This window comes from Macrotis lagotis, chromosome 3 (genome assembly GCF_037893015.1).
Source record: "Macrotis lagotis isolate mMagLag1 chromosome 3, bilby.v1.9.chrom.fasta, whole genome shotgun sequence".
NCBI classification, from domain to species: domain Eukaryota; kingdom Metazoa; phylum Chordata; class Mammalia; order Peramelemorphia; family Peramelidae; genus Macrotis; species Macrotis lagotis.
In genome coordinates, this window is record NC_133660.1 from 287641272 (window position 1) to 287660216 (window position 18945).

The 18945-nt window shown below is 41.0% G+C and overlaps 1 protein-coding gene across 2 annotated transcripts; it reads right to left on the reverse strand.

Annotated features, from left to right (window-relative positions):
- Nucleotides 1-2087: 2087 nt before the first annotated feature.
- Nucleotides 2088-18719, reverse strand: MS4A10 (membrane spanning 4-domains A10). 2 transcript variants are annotated; one of them, XM_074231381.1, is made up of 7 exons: nt 18612-18719; nt 14209-14412; nt 12589-12708; nt 11678-11734; nt 10675-10803; nt 9300-9407; nt 2088-7981 (listed from the first exon to the last, which is right to left on the reverse strand). In XM_074231381.1, exons 2-7 carry the CDS (start codon nt 14386-14388, stop codon nt 7862-7864), a joined length of 714 nt encoding a protein of 237 aa, XP_074087482.1. In that variant the 5' UTR covers nt 14389-14412; nt 18612-18719; the 3' UTR covers nt 2088-7861. The 2 variants fall into 2 exon arrangements, with proteins under 2 accessions (XP_074087482.1, XP_074087481.1); XM_074231380.1 differs by having other exon boundaries at nt 10675-10806.
- Nucleotides 18720-18945: the final 226 nt, after the last annotated feature.

Here is an 18945-nt window from a genome sequence, read left to right on the forward strand (position 1 = left end):
TAGTAGAATCATATGGTTATAGATCATCCACAGAGAGCTAGAAGAAATGCTACTTTAATGCTCACTTTAAAGAGGAAGAAATGGAGACCTATGGTAATAGCAATAGATCTTGGACTATGGACAATATGGCACCAAGGTGATAGTTGGGGCACCCCTTCTTAATCCCTGGCCTGGCTCCCAGATTGATTATCAACCATTAGTTCTACTCAGTGAACTACCTGGTATCTATTCCTTATGCTTTCTTGCCTTGCCCTCGGTGTCTCTCCATAAATCACTGGGAGGCAGGTCTCAGAGATTAATGAATATCTGATCCTTGGAACTTTGAACCCTGTGATGATTTCAGTTGATTATTATGCCCTTGTCAGCCTTTAACTGATTGTTCAACTAGGTCAATGATTTCTTCCCCTCTGTCCCATTCCACCTAGAGACAGGAACTGAGAACACCCAGGGGGACTGGAAGGTTAAGGCAGAGATCTGGCTTTCATGATTACAGTATGATCTCAGACAAGTCACCACCATCCCTGGGCCTCAGGCATTTCCAATCAACAAAATTGATTAGATATAAAGTGTGGGATAGATCATGTTGTCTAACTCTCTTCCTTTCAGATGAGGAAACTGAGACTTACTGAGGTCAAGTGATTTCCCCAAGGTCCATAATCTCTAAGGGTCTTTTCATCTTTCACAGTTTGTCCTGTGAAAAGGAAAGAGAGAGGAAGAAGGAAAAAAGGAGAGAGTATCTGCCTCACAGTGTCATTATGAGAAGAGGACCCTAGAAGAAAGAAAGATGGAAAGGATGACTTTTTTTAAAAAGTTTAATTGAGACCTTTAGTTTTTTACAACAGTTATTTCTTGATATTTTGCCCCTCAACTCTATTGAACTCTCCCTTAAAAACTAAAGAAACCAATGACATAAAACAAAATAACAAAATGACAATGTCTGAGAGTGGACAACACCCCATCCAGCAGCTGTTTGCCTCAATTTCCATAAAATGAACTGGAGAAGGAAATGGAAGTATCTTTGTCAAGAAAACCCCAGTGGAGTCACAGAGAGTCACACATGACTGAACTAACTCTACAACAGCACGTGTAGGCATTATGCTAAGTGCGATGCTGACAGGAGGACATTTTGACAAGATTTGGCAACCAGTTGGATATAGGAGGTGAGAAAGAGTGAAAAGTCAAGAATGATTCCAAAGTTATGAACTAAGTGGAAACCTGGTGAAACCCTCAGCAGAATTAGGAAACTTAAGAGGAGTCATGAACTTAACAGAAGAGGTGATGGGTCTCTTTTGGAGCAAGTTGAATTTTAAATGCTAATAGGGCTTCCAGGTAAAGCTTTCTCACTTGATGAAAGTGAGAAAGGAGTGAGGTCAGGAGAGAGCAGAAGACTGGTTATGTGGTTTTGAGATCCATTGACATAGAGATAATAATTAAACAAATGGAAATTTATGAAGTTCTCAAGAGAGAGAATGTTGAAGAAGAGGCACCAGGACAAAGCTCTAGGACACAGCCATTTCCATGAAGGAGTGGGATATGGGCAATGGTGCTACCAGGAAGATTAAGGAGAAGCCACACCATCAGATTTGGAAGGAATAATGGCAGTCATCAAGTTCAGTTCCCAGATTAAATCCCTACTATAAAATAACTAATAAGGATTTATTTTGCTTCTGCCCAAGGAAGGAGTGAGCCCAATAGCATTTACTTTTTCCTTACTTCCAACCTATTTCTACCTGTAAGATCTTTGTCACATGAACCGCAGAATGGCAGGACTGAAGGGGCTTTGGAAACAAACTAGTTTTCATAGGAGATAACCTAGACTTAGGAAAAGGAAATGATTTACCTAAGGCTTTAGGGTCAGGCAGTGACGGAGTTGGGACTGACTTTCCACTTCCTTGCGGTTGATAGCATTCTCTCCTTTCTCTCCTTCCTTTTCTCCCTTTTTAAAAAAATATATTTTACAAATATATTGTATTTGTTTTCCAATTCTATACAATAGTAGTTTCTACCTATCATTTTTTGTAATGTTTTGAGTTTTACAATTTTTCCAATCTCCCTTCCCTCCTCCCACCCCCCTACAGAAGGCAGTCTGATAATCTTTACATTGCTTCCATGCTATATACATTGATAAAAATTGAATGTGTTGAGAGAAAAATCATATCCTTGTCCTTCCTCCCTTTCATGGAGCTCCAGTTATCTAGTCCTCTACAGCATACGTAGGTTTGTAGTTTCATTAAGTTTTTCAGATTGTACCCGCAATAACCAGAACCACATTGAAGGAAGAAAAGCGGTTGAAGATTTCCAGAATGCCATTTTGACAAGAGAAAAGTGGTTGATGGAGATTTCCAAGATGAATTTTGGACAAGGAACTCATCTCCTCTCCTACCTCTGGGTTTCTCTAACAGTTTCAAGTGTTCAAATATTTGTCTATTGATAAACACCAAATCTCCAGTGAAGAGGGAATAGGGCAGTGGGGCTGTCTGTGTAAAATGTGAGTGGAGGCAATAGCACATCTGGCAGGAGATGAGTTATTTTTGTGACCCAGGACAATCTCTTTTGTCCTCATTTTTCATGTTAATGAAAGGAGGGGATTTGTCTAAGGGCCCTTCTTAGGGCCAATCATCCTTTCCATTTCCAAAGAACTTTCATTGTTAAGGAAAAGTTTTCTTTTCTTTTCTTTTCTTTTCTTTTCTTTTCTTTTCTTTTCTTTTCTTTTCTTTTCTTTTCTTTTCTTTTCTTTTCTTTTCTTTTTCTTTTCTTTTCTTTTCTTTTGAATCCTGATTCAAAGATTTATTAACTGTATGAATCTGGACAAGTCACTTAATTCCTTTAATCCTTTTTTTCTCATCTTTATTTTTTTAAAGATTTTATTTATTTTGTTTTACAATTTTTCCCCTAATCTTGCTTCCTTCCCCCTCCCCCCCACAGAAGGCAATTTGCCAGTCTTTATATTATTTCCATGGTGTACATTGATCCAAATTGAATGTGATGAGAGAGAAATTATATCCTTAAGGAAGAAACAAAATATAAGAGATAACAAGATCAGACAATAAGATATCAATTTTTTCCCCCTAAATTGAATGTAATTGTCCTTGGTCTTTGTTCAAACTCCACAGTTCTTTCTCTGGATACAAATGGTATTCTCCATCACAGACAGCCCCAAATTGTCCCTGGTTGTTGCACTGATGGAGTGAGCGAGTCCTTCAAGGTTGAACATCACCCCTATGTTACTGTTAGGGTGCACACTGTTTTTCTTGTTCTGCTCATCTCACTCAGCATCAGCTCATGCAAATCCCTCCAGGCTTCCCTGAATTCCCATCCCTCCTGGTTTCTAATAGAACAATAGTGTTCCATGACATACATGTACCACAGATTGCTAAGCCATTCCCCAATTGAAGGACATTTACTTAATTTCCAATTCTTTGCCACCACAAACAGGACTTCTATGATATTTTAGTACAAGTGATGTTTTTACCCTTTTTCAGGGTATAGACCCAGTAGTGGTATTACTGGATCAAAGCGTATGCTCATTTTTGTTACCCTTTGGGCATAGTTCTAAATTGCTCTCCAGAAAGGTTAGATGAGTTCACAGCTCCACCAACAATGTAATAGTATCCCAGAGTTCCCTCAACCCTTCCAACAATGGTGATTATCCTTTCTGGTCATATTGGCCAATCTGAGAGGTATGAGGTGGTACCTCAGAGAAGCTTTAATTTACATTTCTGTAATAAGTGATGATTTAGAGCAATTTTTCATGTGACTATGGATTGCTTTGATCTCCTCATCTGTAAATTGCCTTTGCATATCCTTGGACCATTTGTCAATTGGGGAATGACTTTTTTTTTAAAAATATGACTCAGTTCTCTGTATATTTTAGAAATGAGTCCTTTGTCAGAAGCATTAGTTGTAAAAATTGTTTCCCAGTTTACTGCATTTCTTTTGATCTTGGTTACAGTGGTTTTGTTTGTACAAAAGCTTTTTAATTTAATGTAACAAAAATCATTTAGTTTGTTTTTAGTGATGCTCATCATCTCTTCCTTAGTCATAAACTGTTTCCCTTTCCATAGATTTGACAGGTAAACCAGTCCTTGATCTTCTAGTTTGCTTATAGTATTGTTTTTTATGTCTAAGTCCTGTATCCATTTGGATCTTATCTTGGTAAAGGGTGTGAGGTGTTGGTTTAATCTAAGTTTCTGCCATACTAACTTCCAATTTTCCCAACAGTTTTTATTGAAGAGAGAGTTTTTATCCCAATAGCTAGACTCCTTGGGTAGATCAAACAGCAGATTACTATAATTGTTTCCTGCTATTGTACCTAGTCTATTCCACTGGTCCACCACTCTGTTTCTTAGCCAGTATCAGACAGTTTTGATGACTGATGCTTTATAATATAATTTTAGATCTGGTAAGGCTAAACCCCCTTCTTTTGTACTTTTTTTCATTGAATCCCTGGAAATTCTTTACTTTTTATTTCTCCATATGAATTTACTTACAAATTTTTCTAACTCAAAGTAACTTTTTGGAATTTTGATTGATACGGCGCTAAACAGGTAGTTTAGTTTTGGTAGAATTGTCATTTTTATTATATTAGCTCAGCCTATCCATGAACAGTTGACGTTTGCCCAGTTATTTAAATGGATTTTATTTGTGTGAGAAGTGTTTTGTTATTGCTTTCAAAAATTTTCTGAGTCTGCCTTGGCAAATAGACTCCCAAGTATTTTATATTGTCTGAGGTTACTTTGAATGGGATTTCTCTTTCCAGCTCTTCCTGCTGTATCTTGCTAGTCATATATAGAAAAGTTGAGGATTTATGAGGGTTTATTTTATGCCCTGCAACTTTGCTAAAATTGCTAATTGTTTCCAGTAGTTTTTTGGATGATTTCTTGGGATTCTCTGGGTATACCAACATGTCATCTGCAAAGAGAGAGAGTTTTGTTTCTTCCTTCCCAATTCTAATTCCTTCAATTTTTTTTCTTCTCTTATTGCTGAAGCTAACATTTCTAATACGATATTGAATAGTAGTGGTGATAATGGGCACCCTAGTTTCACCCCTGATCTTATTGGGAATGCTTCTAGCCTCTCCCCATTGCATATAATGCTTGTTGATGGTTTCAGATAGATACTGCTTATTATTCTAAGGAACAGTCCATTTATTCCTACACTCTCTAGTGTTTTTAGTAGGAATGGGTGCTGTATTTTATCAAAAGCTTTTTCAGAATCTATTGATATAATCATATAATTTCTGATAGGTTTGTTGTTGATATAATTAATTATACTAACAGTTTTCCTAATGTTGAATCACCCCTGCATTCCTGGGATAAATCCTACTTGGTCAAAATGTATGATCCTAGTGATAACTTGTAATCATTTTGGAAATGTTTTCTAAAAATCAAAGTATGGTTTGCATGTGTTCATATGTATAATTGATATACTATTGCTTGCCTTCTCAATGATTGGGGGAAGGGCTAGAGGGAGGGATAGAATTTGGAATTCAAAAGTTTTAAAAAACCTCAAGCCTAGATTGGCTTTCCTGTACTGCTCACTAGTGCAGTTCTCTAAAACCTATAATGGCTTCTTTTAGTGACTGGAATCATGGTTGACCATAACATTGACAGTGTTTTTAAGACTTTCCGAATTGTCTTAACAATATTATTGTTTTTGCTCACTGCACTATCAGTTTATCCATGTCTTTCTAGTTTCTCTGAAATTATCTCTTTCATAATTTCTTAGAATGCAATAGTTTCCAGGTCTTTTTTAAAACACAAAGAGCTGCTACAAATATTTTTATACATATGAATAATCCTTTTCCTCTTTCTTTGATCTCTTTGGCAAGTTCTTCATTTTCAGATAAAGAAATTGAGAGTTTCAAAGTGACTTGCTCAGTTACCCTGTCTCCTTTTCAGGAGAAACATCGTGTGTCTCTCTCTCTCTCTCTCTGTGTGTGTGTGTGTGTACTCTGTCTCCTCTCCAGCATTGAACTTAAGTGTTGGAGTTCTGCCACTTACTAGCCACAGGATCTTGGACAAGTCCCCCATCTGGTCTCAGTGGCCTTTTTTGTAAAATGGGAGGGATGGAGTGGAGGTTAGACTGGATGATCTAAGATCCCATTCAGTCATGGAGCATGTGATTTCTCCAAATCCTTCCTGTCCTTCAGGGAACAGCCCCAACTCTTCATCCACCACTGGTGCCTACTCCCTAATTCTCTGTTTGGGTCCTTTTTGTTTCACTTGATCCTTTCCCTAACAACATAGATCATGTTTATATCTTTTCTCCCTGTATGGACTTTGAATTTCATAAGGACAGGATTCATCTCATCTCCTATCTCTGGATTTCTTTCATAGTACTTAATAAATATTTGTCCATTGATGAACACTAAATCTTCAGTCAAGAGAGAATAGGGCAGTGGGGCTGTCTTTGTAAAATGTGAGTGGAAGCAGCAGCAGACCTGGCAGGAGACGAATTAGTCATGTGAACCAAGACAATCTCTCTTGTCCTCATTTTTCATGTCAATGAAAGGAGAGGGTTTGTCTAAGGGCCCTTCTCAGAGCCAATCATCTTTCCCATTTCCAAAGAACTTTCATTGTTATGGAAAAGTTTTCTAAAAATCAAAGTATGGTTTGTTTGACTTCATTTGTATAACTGATATACTGTTGCTTGCCTTCTCAATGATTGGGCTGGAAGCAGGGAGAGAATTTGGAACTCAAAAGTTTTAAAAATGAATGTTAAAAAAAATCAAGCCTAGATCAGCTTTAAAATTCCACTCATTGCTTCGGGTTCTGTGTTCAGGGGCCACACAAAACAAGCCTGTTTCTTCTTCCCTGTGGTAACTCTTTAAATCTTTGAAGACAGTTACCTGTAAGTGTTCTCTAGGCTAAGATCATCTTATTCTTTTAGCCTTCCTCTTCTGCCATGAAACCAAGAGGCTTCATCAACATAGCTTCCCTCTTCTTGAATACTAAGTCTTCTCTAGACCTGAGCGCAGAGGAGACACTGGAATCATTTTTGGAGGAAGCCAGATGAAGAAGTTCATTTTTTGAGGTACTAGACTCTGAATACTTGTCTTTTTTTATACCCCACTTCTCCATTCCAGGACCAATGGAATGGCAGATTAGTGGACAGAGTGGATTCTGTTAATGGAACCAATCATAACATTTCATCTTGAATTTTCTGTCATTCATGCCAAATAGACTTTACCTCCCTTCATGCCTCTTATGGGGTAGTTATATGGTAGGACCATGAGAGTTTCCAAGGATCAGCAGTTAGGGTTATAAGCTTGACTCAGGAGCAAGTGTCTTGTGCTAGAAATATGCCCAGACCCCTCCTGCTCCACAGTGACAGCTGAATGTAGGGGCTCTGGCAGTACTGTGTTGCTTTCCTTTCTAGAGTCATCAAAGTTATGGTGGTACCTGCTTGTCATCCCTTACTACTGGGGAATCTGAAGTTGGAGAATCTCTTGAATTTGGGAGTCCTGAGCTGGTGGAGCTAAACCTGATTGGTTATCTTTACCAAGTCCTACATAAGTGTGGTGGAGGATGAGGTAGACATCTCTTCAGATGACACCAGCTTGCCTAGGGAGGAGTGAACTGGCCCAGGGCAGAAATGGAGCAGGCCAAAGCTTCTGAACTGATCAGTGGTGGGGTTGGCAAGAACAAAGACCAAGGGGGAGAGCTAGGAAGGATACAGGAAGACAGCTAGACTTCTAGGGCCAGGGAAAAGTATTTGGAACTTATACTTACATACAGAAATTCCTAGTTACTCCACTGTTCATACTCTTTCCCACCCTTCCTGCTTCCTCCTTTATTCAGACAAACACAGAGGGGGACGGAGTGCTGTTAGTGGGGGAAAGTTTCTTGTCCGTGGTTTGTCAGGGGTCTGCCTTCTTGCTCTGGTCATCAAAAACCACCTCTTCATAAGTTGGAGGAGGAGCAGTTGGGTAAAATGTGTGTTCCTGAGGCAGCATGCCCATTGAGCTGTTATCCATTACCTGAGAAAGAGAGAAGACAAGGTCAGCATAGTAATGACATTCCCTGCCTCCTTCTAGGGTGGGGATACGATGGAAGGGAAGGAAGCAGATAAGGACTCAGGATCATTGATCTAGATCTGAGGGCACTGTAGACCAGGGTTCCAATCCTTTCCTTTTACGGAACAGGAAACTAAGGCCTAGGGAGATTGGTTGAATCGATCAAGGTTACTCATAGTAAGAATCAGAGGGAAGTATTTGAACTTAGGTCCTCTGACCTTTAATCTGTTCCTTTTTCTATTGTACCATACCTCCCACTTTCCCATTTCACAAAAGAGGAAACTGGAGACCTGAGAGATGGATGGCTTGCCCAAGATCACACAGAGTAAGTGGCAGGGCTAGAATTTGAACTCAAGTCCTCTATCCAGAGATGCAGGTCTCTTTCCACTACTGTGATGCTTCCCTCAAGAGGACTGGGTTCTCATTCAGATTCTGCTACACATTAGTAGCATAACCTTAGGCACGTGACTTCTCTTCCCTGAGCCTTTGTTTTCTTCTTTGGACTGGGTGGCTACTGGTTCAGTGGAGAAAGCCCTTGCATTGATGTCAGAATTTGTTGACATAAGGTTGTCTCTAAGGTTTCTTTAAGCTGTGAAGGAATCTATGAGTCTACTGTTCTCCATCAATGTCTCTGTCCCCATGACATCCTTTCCTAGCCTCTCTGGTCTTCCATCTTCCTCCTAAACATCTCCTTACAAGTCTGCCATCACTAGGGTAAAAATGACACTAATGCATTTTAACCCAGGGCAACTGCCTAGAAAGCTATGGGAGTAATCTACAATTTGGGGTTCATAGACAAAAATCCAAGAAATAGCCTAGTACCATGGGAAAGAGTTCCAGTCTTCTCTGGAAAAGTTATGAGATCATAAATCTAGAACTGGAAGGGACCCTTTTTCTTTTGCAGATGGAGAAACTGAAGCAAACTAAGCAAGTGACTTGCCCAGGGTCACATAGCTAGTAATCATATGGGATACCATATCTAAAACTGCTTTGCAAACCTTAAAGCACTATATTAATAATAATTATTAATTATTATCAATACTAATCAATTATTATTGATATATTACTATTGATGCATTACTATCAATTATTATCAGTTGTCTAAGTTGAGATTTGATCCCAAGTCTTCCTGACCCTCATTCCTGTTTCTGATCCTCTGTGCCCCTGTGATATTATAGACAGAGCCTTAGGCCATGCTAGATTTTTGGCTGCAGTTTCCTGAAATTTCAGAACCCCACTCATGATTGTCCCCTGTCACCCACCTTGCTGCAGGGACTCTCACCTCTGATGATAGCTGAGTCCTGCATAATAATATCATGGCATAGATGAAGGTGAAGAGCTCAAAGCTAGAGAGGATCAGCAATCCCAGCTCAAACCTCTGGAGGTTCACCTGCAACAAGAAACAACACCATTGCTGACTCACCCTAGGTAGGACCTGCCAAGTGTTGTCCTCACCATAACTCTGGAACTAACACCATGCCACACGTATCAGCATCATTCCCTTTCATGGATGAGAAAACTGAGCCATGGAGAAGAAAAGGACCCAGGGTCACAGAGCTAGCTAGTTTTAGAACTGGGACTAGACTGTTGTCTTCTCATGCCAGTGAGGCAAAGGGGTAGATCTGTGGAATGTGTGTGGCACAGTTGCCTTCCTACCAATACAAGGCTGCTTCAGTCAGAAAAAAGGGAGCTTTGGCTCAGTGTTTGTTTTTCAAACCCAGAGAGGGCAAGGTTGGCGAGAAGCAGGAACTCTTCCTTCCTATTTTGGTTAACTTTCATGTTTCTTAAGAAAATTAAGCAAATTTTAGAGAGTCTTAGTAAAGGGGACTTAGAAAGCAAAAAGTCTCTTATTGCTAGTTCATCCTTTGTCAAGAGGTCATGGTTTCATCTAATACTTAGTCTTCTATGTCTGTTTGTTCATGGCGAAAAAGTTAATAACTAAAAAAATGGAATGAGTTGAATGCATTCTATGTGCAAGCCAGCAAGGGTTCCCTAGAAGTCCTAAAGTAATACAGATCTCAGAAATCCAAAAAATCCTATTGCTGGATCCCAAAGGGTAATGCACCATGTTGGGGACTTATCTGAGCTTTTGAGGGTGATGAGGAACAATAGCCTGGAACCTGGGGAACCTCCTGCTCAGATGTTATTCTGGTTAACCTAACAGAATTGGGAAATAGGATAAGGAAAGAAAAAACTCCAGTAAAAGGAAGTTTCTAGTGTTTTAGTCAAGACTTGGGATGACTAAAATCACAGAGTTGGAAATGACCTTAGACATCATCTAGTTCCCTCATTTTACAGATGGGGAAACTGAGGTTCATAGAAAGGTTCAGAGGCTATCTAGTCCAAGATTAAGTAACCTGGTCAAGGTTGCACACTCTGTAAATTGTAGTGGTGCAGTGAGATGATTTAGAGGACCTGGGTTCAGTTTTCACCTTTGATAGTTGTTGGAGGAATAGAAATAGATGATGTCTAAGGTCATTTTGTTGCTCTGGCATTCTGTGCTACCAGCTTTGATAATGATGACTTCAGGTCTTCTGGTCCTTCTTCCCAAGAGAAAACTCAGAGCAGCACAGATCAAGGGCCCCAGATCTGGGCCCAGGGTCTTTCTCATCCTCTGAGCTGAGTTTGCCTCCTCTTTCTGTAGGCATTGCACTCACCGTGTGGGTGGGATAAGGTCTCCAAATTGGGTAATCAAAGGGACTCTCCCAGAATAAATCCTTAATGAGAAAAATGATTCCACACAGTGCACAGAGGCAGTCAGTGATGCTCACTGCTATGGTCCATGTCTTCTGCAAGGAAAAAAACATAAAACCAAGATAACTGATGTTATGAAGTCAGAGAGCCAGAGGCTTGGCTTCTATTCCTGATCCTGATTCCATATTCATTTGCTTATTTGTAGATTAATAGTCTTAAACTACTAAAATCTCCTCCCTTTCTAGGGCCATGCATCTGGTAGATGAAGGGAAGAGAGAAGCGTTGGCAAGTCTAAGCACTCCTAAATCTCTGTACCAACCAATTCCCAGTTTCATACTCCTAGTCAACCTCATCAATGGTCCAGTTGAGTTTGGGCCCATTGGAATGTGTTTAGGCAACATACCCAGGGCTGGCTTTACCAAGAGACATCATGGATGAATGGAAATGACCTGCCCTATCCCAAAAAGATTTCACTTCCTAGCCTTCTATACCACCTCTATTGGAGAAACCTTCCTTTGGGTTAAGCTATTCCCTGCTGCAAGGGCCATTCATTTAAAGATGCAAAGCCCCAACCTTCATTTGAACATTGTCACTTTAGTGGGACTGAGTCCTTCATTTTTCTGGGATAAAAACACTGGAAGGGGAGGCTAGGTACGGAGATGTAAATGGCTCATATTCTTCATGGTTTTTCCCAGGGCAGTTCCCTCTTGCAGGGTAGTTTGTATATTGTACTGGTCTGGTGAAATGGTACATGAGACCTCCTTCCACCATCCTATGTCCATTTTAGGTAACTAGACACAGAAGATCTCTTGGGAGAGGAGGAATTGAAACCAATGCAAACCAGATATTCCCTGGGCTAGACTAAGTATGGAAAGACCTCCTTCACTCTCTGGTCACTGGGCTCATCTTCTTTTGGACATTCAATTCTGATTATAAATGCCACTCAAAATTTGGAAAGGAACTCACCAGCTTCATCTTGCTCTCTCTCTCCATGGTTATCAGCAAGGCTCCTGAACAGATGAACTGTGGACAACATTGGAAACAATGATAGAAGTCATCAGAAAGGTGATCGCATTCCACCCCTTCTCTCTCAAAGGTGGGCACAGAGCCCAGGGCTGTGTCAGTTCTTGGGGTGTGCAGGGACATGCATCCCAAATTCTATGTACCCTCAGAACTGGGAGAAGCAGCATGCCCCATTTGAAAGCGCATTGGATTTGGACCAGATCTTGTCTGTCATGTATTACCTGTATGACCCTGGGGTGGGGTCTTGACATCTCTGAGCCTCATTTTCCTTCTCTTTAAAGTAAGCAGGTTAGACTATAATCGAGTTGCTAGTGATCACTGGAATCCCCTTTAATAGACTTGGAAAGAAATCAGCATTGAACCAAATCCCTCCCCAGATAAGACACTACAGTTCACCATATCCTTTCTTCCATTGATGTTAATGTTCTTCTTTGATTTCTAATTTGGTTAAATTTCTTTCTTGTCTGGCTGGCAAGGCTGGAGTACAGATTTAATGATAACTAGTTCCATTAATAGTTTAATGAAACCTTTAACAATGTGAAGTTCTATGAAATGACTACTCCTAACTGTGTGTCCCTGGGCAAGTCACTTTCTCAATGTCCTGCCCTCTCTAAGATTATAAATTACAGGTAAGTTGCTGATGTCCCTCAGTGAAAGGAACTTTCACACCAGGAGCTGATTGCAAATTGATGAAATTGAAGGTCTGCCTACTCCTCTTCATATAGGTCCCCCCAGACCCAGAAGAAGGGAGATACACAACCCAATAGCATGCAATTACAACCTGCCCCCTGCCCAATTTTCACTTTACTTATGAGGAAACAGACTCAGATGACCCTTCCCTCCACAATACTCACAAAAATTGCTCCCCAAAATGGATACCAAGACTTCATGGCAATGAGGTGAAGATTATTCACAGTAATTGCCAGATAGAGTCCTAAGAAGATATGGAGAAAGGCATTCACAATCTGAAAGACCTGGGGGGCAAAGAGTAGAATGGTCAGCTTAGGGAAAAAAAGTCCATTTGCAAGGGGTGGGGGATACATCGCAACTCACATCTGAGCTCCTGAGAACAAACTGCAGTGGCATCTGATAGTAAGTGGTGGGGACACTGAGGTCCCAGGGACAAATTCTAGAGCCTCTCTCCCCATCCTCTCCCTACTGGTCCATTGAACCAAGGTGCATTGGCTAGCAGTACCTAGGGCAGGTTGGATCTCTTGCTCATCCTCCAGGCCATATACCCCCTTCAATTCGTAGGATAGGAGCAGCTCCATGGAACCAAGAGCAAAGGACTCTGGGGCTGGAGACAGATAACTTGCTTTACAACTTAAGAGTCTTGGTGAGAAGTCTGGAGCATGGAGACGGTGATAAGTTACCTAGGTGTCTGAGGTAGGACTTGAATTCAAGACTTTCTGACTTTGAGGTTACTTCTTTAACCACCACCCAGGACTGCCTCTCAGTGCATTACTGATGAGTAATGGCAATAATTATCATTTGATGGTATGATGGCCCAGAGGTTGTATAGTCAGTTTATTAATAACTCCAGGGGGAGAGGTAGGCTTTCAACTGAAGCTTCTCTGTTCCAACCTTGAACAGATTTCCCATTTTACCTTAGTGATAACATTCTGGTTTTGTTGGAAGACTTGGAAGATGCTGCCCACCATTCCTGAAGGTGCCCAACCTATTACTGTTCAACTCTTGTCAGGGAGCTTTCTTCCTTTCATGCCCCTCTCTGCCTCCTAGTATGGTTCTACTCTATGGGGCCAAGCAGATGAGGATACTTTCATATGACCTCTTAGAAGTTTGGGGAGATAACTCTCCTTTTCCCCTAAGCCAAGGGTTTTTAGTATTTTTTTTATTAATAGGGATCTTTTTGTTAGGATCTCTATTTCACTAGGGTGAAACCTACTGACCTCCTTTTCTAAAAAATATTTTTTTATTTTATTTTTCCAATTACATGTAAAGATAGTTTTCAACTTAGATTTTTTTGTAAGATTTTGAGTCCCACATTTTTCTGCCTCTCTCCCTTCCTGCTCCTTTCCCTATGACAGCAAGGAATCTGATATAAATTATTTATGTACAATCATGTTTAACATATTTTCATATTAGTAATGTTGTGAAAGAAGAATCAGAACAAAAGAAAAAAAACATGAGAAAGAAAAAACATAAACCAGTTTTTAAAAGGGGAAATAATATGCTTTGGTCTATATTCAGAATCCATAGTGACCTCTTCTAAGAATAATGTTAAATGCATAAAATCAAAGACATGGGATGATTAAGAAAATCAACCATAGCAAAATACAGTGATTATTTTTTTAAAGCTAAGTTCATAGAGTCCAGGTTAAGAACTCTTAAACTTTCAGATTTCTAGGCTAAATACATGCTGCCTGTCCGTCCCTCAGTGGCTTTCCTATCTATGCCCCCCAGGAATGGCACAGTTCCTTCAGGAAACAATACCAGGAGAAACCAGAGCTTACTCCTAGCTGTGTGAGAGGTCCTGATTTCCTCTGATTTCTTTCTTGATGGAAGAATTCAGAGCTCGAAGTCTCCACCATCCATCTCTGGCTTCTCTCTGTTGAATATATTATGGCAGCAGGTATTATCAGGCCCCCGACGTCACCAGTAGCGATGTAAAAGTTCTCTGCAGCAGCTGCCATTGTCCTGGTGCCAAGGATGTTGCCCTACCCCAAGGGAAGAAGTCTAGTTGGTACTGATTACTTTTTTAAGGTCCAGGTCTACATTTGGGATGTGGGGGAAACACTCTAGAGAATTGCTATTGCAGTCGTGTCTTTTTAGATCAAGGAACCCCCAATTCTTGAAGCAGTTTGTGCCATGGCCTGCTCTGTGTGTGTGTTTATGTTTTGTCTGTGTGTGTGTGTGTGTATGATCACCTCCCAACTCAACATATTCTAATCTTGATCCTGGGGAACATCTGGCAGAACAGATCATTGGATGGCACTTTCAGCAGAAATAATACTTTATACAAATCACAGCCTCAAGGGGGCTTCTAGAAAACCTGCCCCTTATTCTAGGGGGAAGTGCATCAAGTGGGGCCTCTATACTGAGCAAGGGAACAGCACACTGCCAAAACCAGTCTCATTCAGGTTTGTTGAGCTACACCAGCAGGACCACCTCCACACCCCCAATGACTTGGGCAATCTGTAACACTTCGTAAATAATCTTTTACCCATCCCGTGGGCTAGAACTGCTGATGGTTTTCATTAGTTGGCTCTTCTGTGGGAGGGGGACTACAGCTGACAAAGCCTTATACTTTCCAGATGGGCTGATTTGGGATACTGCATTTTGAAGCTGCTGGCCATCCTACAACAAACTTGTTGACTGATGGTTTAGAGGTGGGAGAGAAAGTCCTCCTCCCCCAAGTCCCAGCTCTGTGCCGTGCCTGGTTTTTCAGTCATGTCTGACCCCATTAGGGGTTTTCTTAGCCAAGATCCTGGAAGAGTTTGCCATTTCCTTCTGTATAATGTATTTGACAGATGAGGAAACAGAAGCAAACAAGGTGAAGTGACTTGCTCAGATTCACACAGATAGGAAGTTTCTGAGGTCAGATTTGAACTCAAGAAGCGGAGGCTTTCCAATTTCAGACCCAGGGCTCTGCCTACTGTGACACCACCTAGCTCCTGTGAAGAGAGTCTAAAACAAATAGGCTGCTTCCTTGCACCCCTTGGAGAATGCCTTTTGAGAAGCATCATGGAGCAGGCAGGTCTTGCAGTGAAGTCTTGGCTTCAAAATCCAGTTCTGATATATTATTCTATAGATATGGACAAAAGAACTACCTTGCTGACTTGCAGTTTCCTTATCTGAAAAGGAAGATAATACTACCAGTGAGATACTATTTATTTCACAGGAACACAGAATGAGGTTCAAGGATTAATCTTATAAACTATTTTGAAATCTTTAAGATACTTTAGAAACCTTTTTTGTTACTGCAGGTTTGAGAATAAGAATCCTAAAATTTCAACTGTTAGAGACTATAGAGATCAAGTCCAGCTCCTTCATTGAACAGATAAAGAAACGGAGGCCAGTAAGATGAGATGCTTGAGCCAAGGTCACGGCTAAGTGAATGTCTGAGCAAGGATTCGAATTCAGATCTCTTGAGACTCACATCTCTTCATTGTATCATACAGCAGATTGGTTTATCTGTGGCACAGGCCTTTTAGGAAAGACTGCTACAGACAGTGGGAGGGATGAAGAGGGATGGACAAAAGGATTTTCCTTTTTAAATTTTTTTTCTCCAATCACAAAAATTGTAGCATTAATTTTTACAGGATTTTGAGTTCCAAATTTTTCTCCTTCCCTCCCTCACCTCCGTTCTTCTTAAATGGTAGGTGGTTTGGTCTTACTTATAAATGTGTCATCATGTAAAACATGTTTCCTTATTAGTCTCAGTTGTGGAAGAAGAAACATAAAAAAAATAACCAGGACAAAGAATGAAGTATTAGTGAAAGGTACCCTTCAATTCTTTATCTGGATGTGGGTGGCATTTTCCTTCCTGAGTCTTTGTACTTGTCTTGAATCATTGTGTTTCTGAGAAGAGCTGGGTCCCTGACTGGTGATCATCACACAACGTTGCTGATCCTGTATCATTTGTTTTCCTTGTTCTGCTCATTTCCCTTTGCATCACTCCCTACAAGTCTTTCTAGGTTTTTCTGAACTCTGCCTGCTTATCATTTTTTATAGAACAATAGTATTCCATTACATTCATATACCTGTTTATTCAGCCATTCCCCTACTGATGGGCATTCTTTTAATTTCCAATTCTTTGCCTTCACACAAAGAGTTGCTTTAACTATTTTTGTACATGTGGATCCTTTTCCCTCTTGTATGAACTCTTTGGGCACAGACTAACAATGGTATTGCTGGATCCAAGTATATAAACTTGGCTTGCTCTTTGGGCATAGCTCCAAATCGGTCTCCAGAATGGTTGGATCAGTTCACAACTCCACCAACAATGCAATAAATAATGTTCCTGTTTTCCTAGGACTTTTATCTTAAAGACATCTGCCATCAAGAGGAAGGAAGGAGAATGTCAGTAATGAGAGAAACCATCAAGGCCTAGGGAGGGATCCAGGGCAAGTGCATCCTCTGGGGGTTACCCCAGGTCTCAGCTTTGGGCAAGAGTGACATGCTCCATTGGGGAATCATGGAAAGAGCATCAGTCTGGGATCTGAGGCTAGGTTGATGGCCACTCTGGTTGGCTGTATGACCTGGGTCAAGTCACTTCTTCTCTGGAGTCTTGGCTCCTTTATCTGTAAAAGGTTCTGACAACCCAGGGCTTTGGTGAGGATCAAAGCCCTTTGCAAATCCAATGGGCCATACACCACAGCAACCATCCAGACAAACAGCTTCAAAGGGGCTCTTAGGCAAAGCCCCCTGCCCTCCCTCCCTCAGCCCCTCCATTCCTCAGATGGTCTTCTGGAAGCAGCAGGTACCTGGGACCTGGGAGCTCCCTCCCCACTGGTCCCTTTGGTTTTGGGTGGGAAAGAGTGAGTCTCAGAGCATGAACAGCCAAGTGGGGATAGGAGCTGTGAAATCTGTTACATGGTCTCCCTCCCCTTCTTCCAACTTCCCTATTTCTATCCAGGGTTCACCCACTTATCCTCCCTGTCCCCCAGGTTTACCACTAGAATCTTCTTCAGTTCTTCTCTCTGACTTATCCTTTCCTTCATCCCTTTGGTCAAATCTTGTTTCTACCTCTATCTGCTGTCTTCCTGAGTTCACTTTTGGCTTCAGACACTAACTCCATGGCCCTGAGCCAGTCACTTCACCCTATTTGTCTCAGTTTCATCATTTGTAAAATGAGCTGGGGAAGGAAATGGCAAAACCACTCCAGCATCTTTGCCGGGAACATCTCAAATGGGGTTGTGGAGAGTTAGGGATGACCGAAGGACAAAAATATCTCTCACATCTGTCCTCTTCTCTCTATGAACACACCAACCAGTGAGGATAGACCTCATTGCCTCTCATATGAACTACTGCAGTAATCTTTTATAAAATGCATTCATTGTCCATCTCACCCAGGTTGGAGGTGGAGAAGCTACTCACAGGCCTGGTCCCACTTTGATCTGAAGATGAGATTAACTGACTGTCTCCAGCCTGGGTCAGTCCACCCCTCCTTAGACAACCTGGCTTCACCCCCACCCCACCTTCCCACCCCCACATTAATGGCTTATGTAATAGGCACCAATTGACTTAGTCTACTCTGGTTCAGAACTACAATTTTGGAGTCAAGAGATCCAGGTTCAGTCTCCCCAGTAGAGGAAGTATAGGCAAGGACTCTTACACCTGGCGCTATTGCCTTCTGATTGGCATCCATGTCTCAAATCCTTTCCCTCTAATCCATCCTTGACACAGATGCCAAGGTGATTTTTTTAAAGTACAGGCCTCTACCTATATTCAATAAAATCCAGCAGGCCCATTTTGTTGCTAGGAATAAATGGCATTTCATCTTTATCTCATTCTTTTAAAATGAGGGTTTTTGCATAAATTTTATAATATACATATTTATTTGTAGTTGAATATCCATAAAATTTAAAATAAGTGTATGTACACTTATTGGAAAGGATTCAAACTTTAAATTTTTTTTGCTGACAGAAATGCATGTTCAAAAAAGTTTGGAGACCCCTACTATGGAAAACTTACTTGATGAATGAATGACCTTGGACCAATCACCCTCTCTCTTCTGAAGGTTTGTATTTCTCTCTCTGTAAAATGAAAAGCTTTACCTAAATGACCCAAGACCTAGTTCTGACCTTCTGTGTTTAAAGGTCTCTGTGGGCTCTACCACTCTCTGTTCAAGGACCCTCTCTACCCTTGATGGATTATGAAACTATCCCTAGGAGATTTTGAAAGGGTTACTCACTCTGTCCGGCAGACAGCTCTGCTCTCAACTGGTTTTCTGCTCCCTTCTCCTGCCTCCTGGAATCAAAACAAGTTCATGGCAGACTTTGGATCCTCATCCACTTTGATTGTTGTTCCTGCTGCTCACCTGCTCTGTAATTGCAGGGCTTGTTTCAAAGTCCGCCACAGCATAAATTATGCCAATGGGATGCTCCAATATCACTTCTCCCTGCCTCCTTACTTCTTACTTGGGCAATGTTTTTGCCCCAGAGTAGTACGGAAGGGTCGGGTCCCTTGGATTTTACATTCTTTGAGTAGGAATGAGGGTAGAAACTAAGCATGACAAGGACTGGTGA

Coding starts and splice junctions, on each gene's coding strand:
- MS4A10 (XM_074231380.1), bottom strand. CDS start 14,388: ATGGCAGCTGCTGCAGAGAACTTTTACATCGCTACTGGTGACGTCGGG. Junction 11,735..12,588: donor CATTTTGGGGAGCAATTTTT/GTGAGTATTGTG, acceptor TGTTGTCCACAG/TTCATCTGTTCAGGAGCCTT. Junction 9,408..10,674: donor GACCTTATCCCACCCACACG/GTGAGTGCAATG, acceptor TTCTTGTTGCAG/GTGAACCTCCAGAGGTTTGA.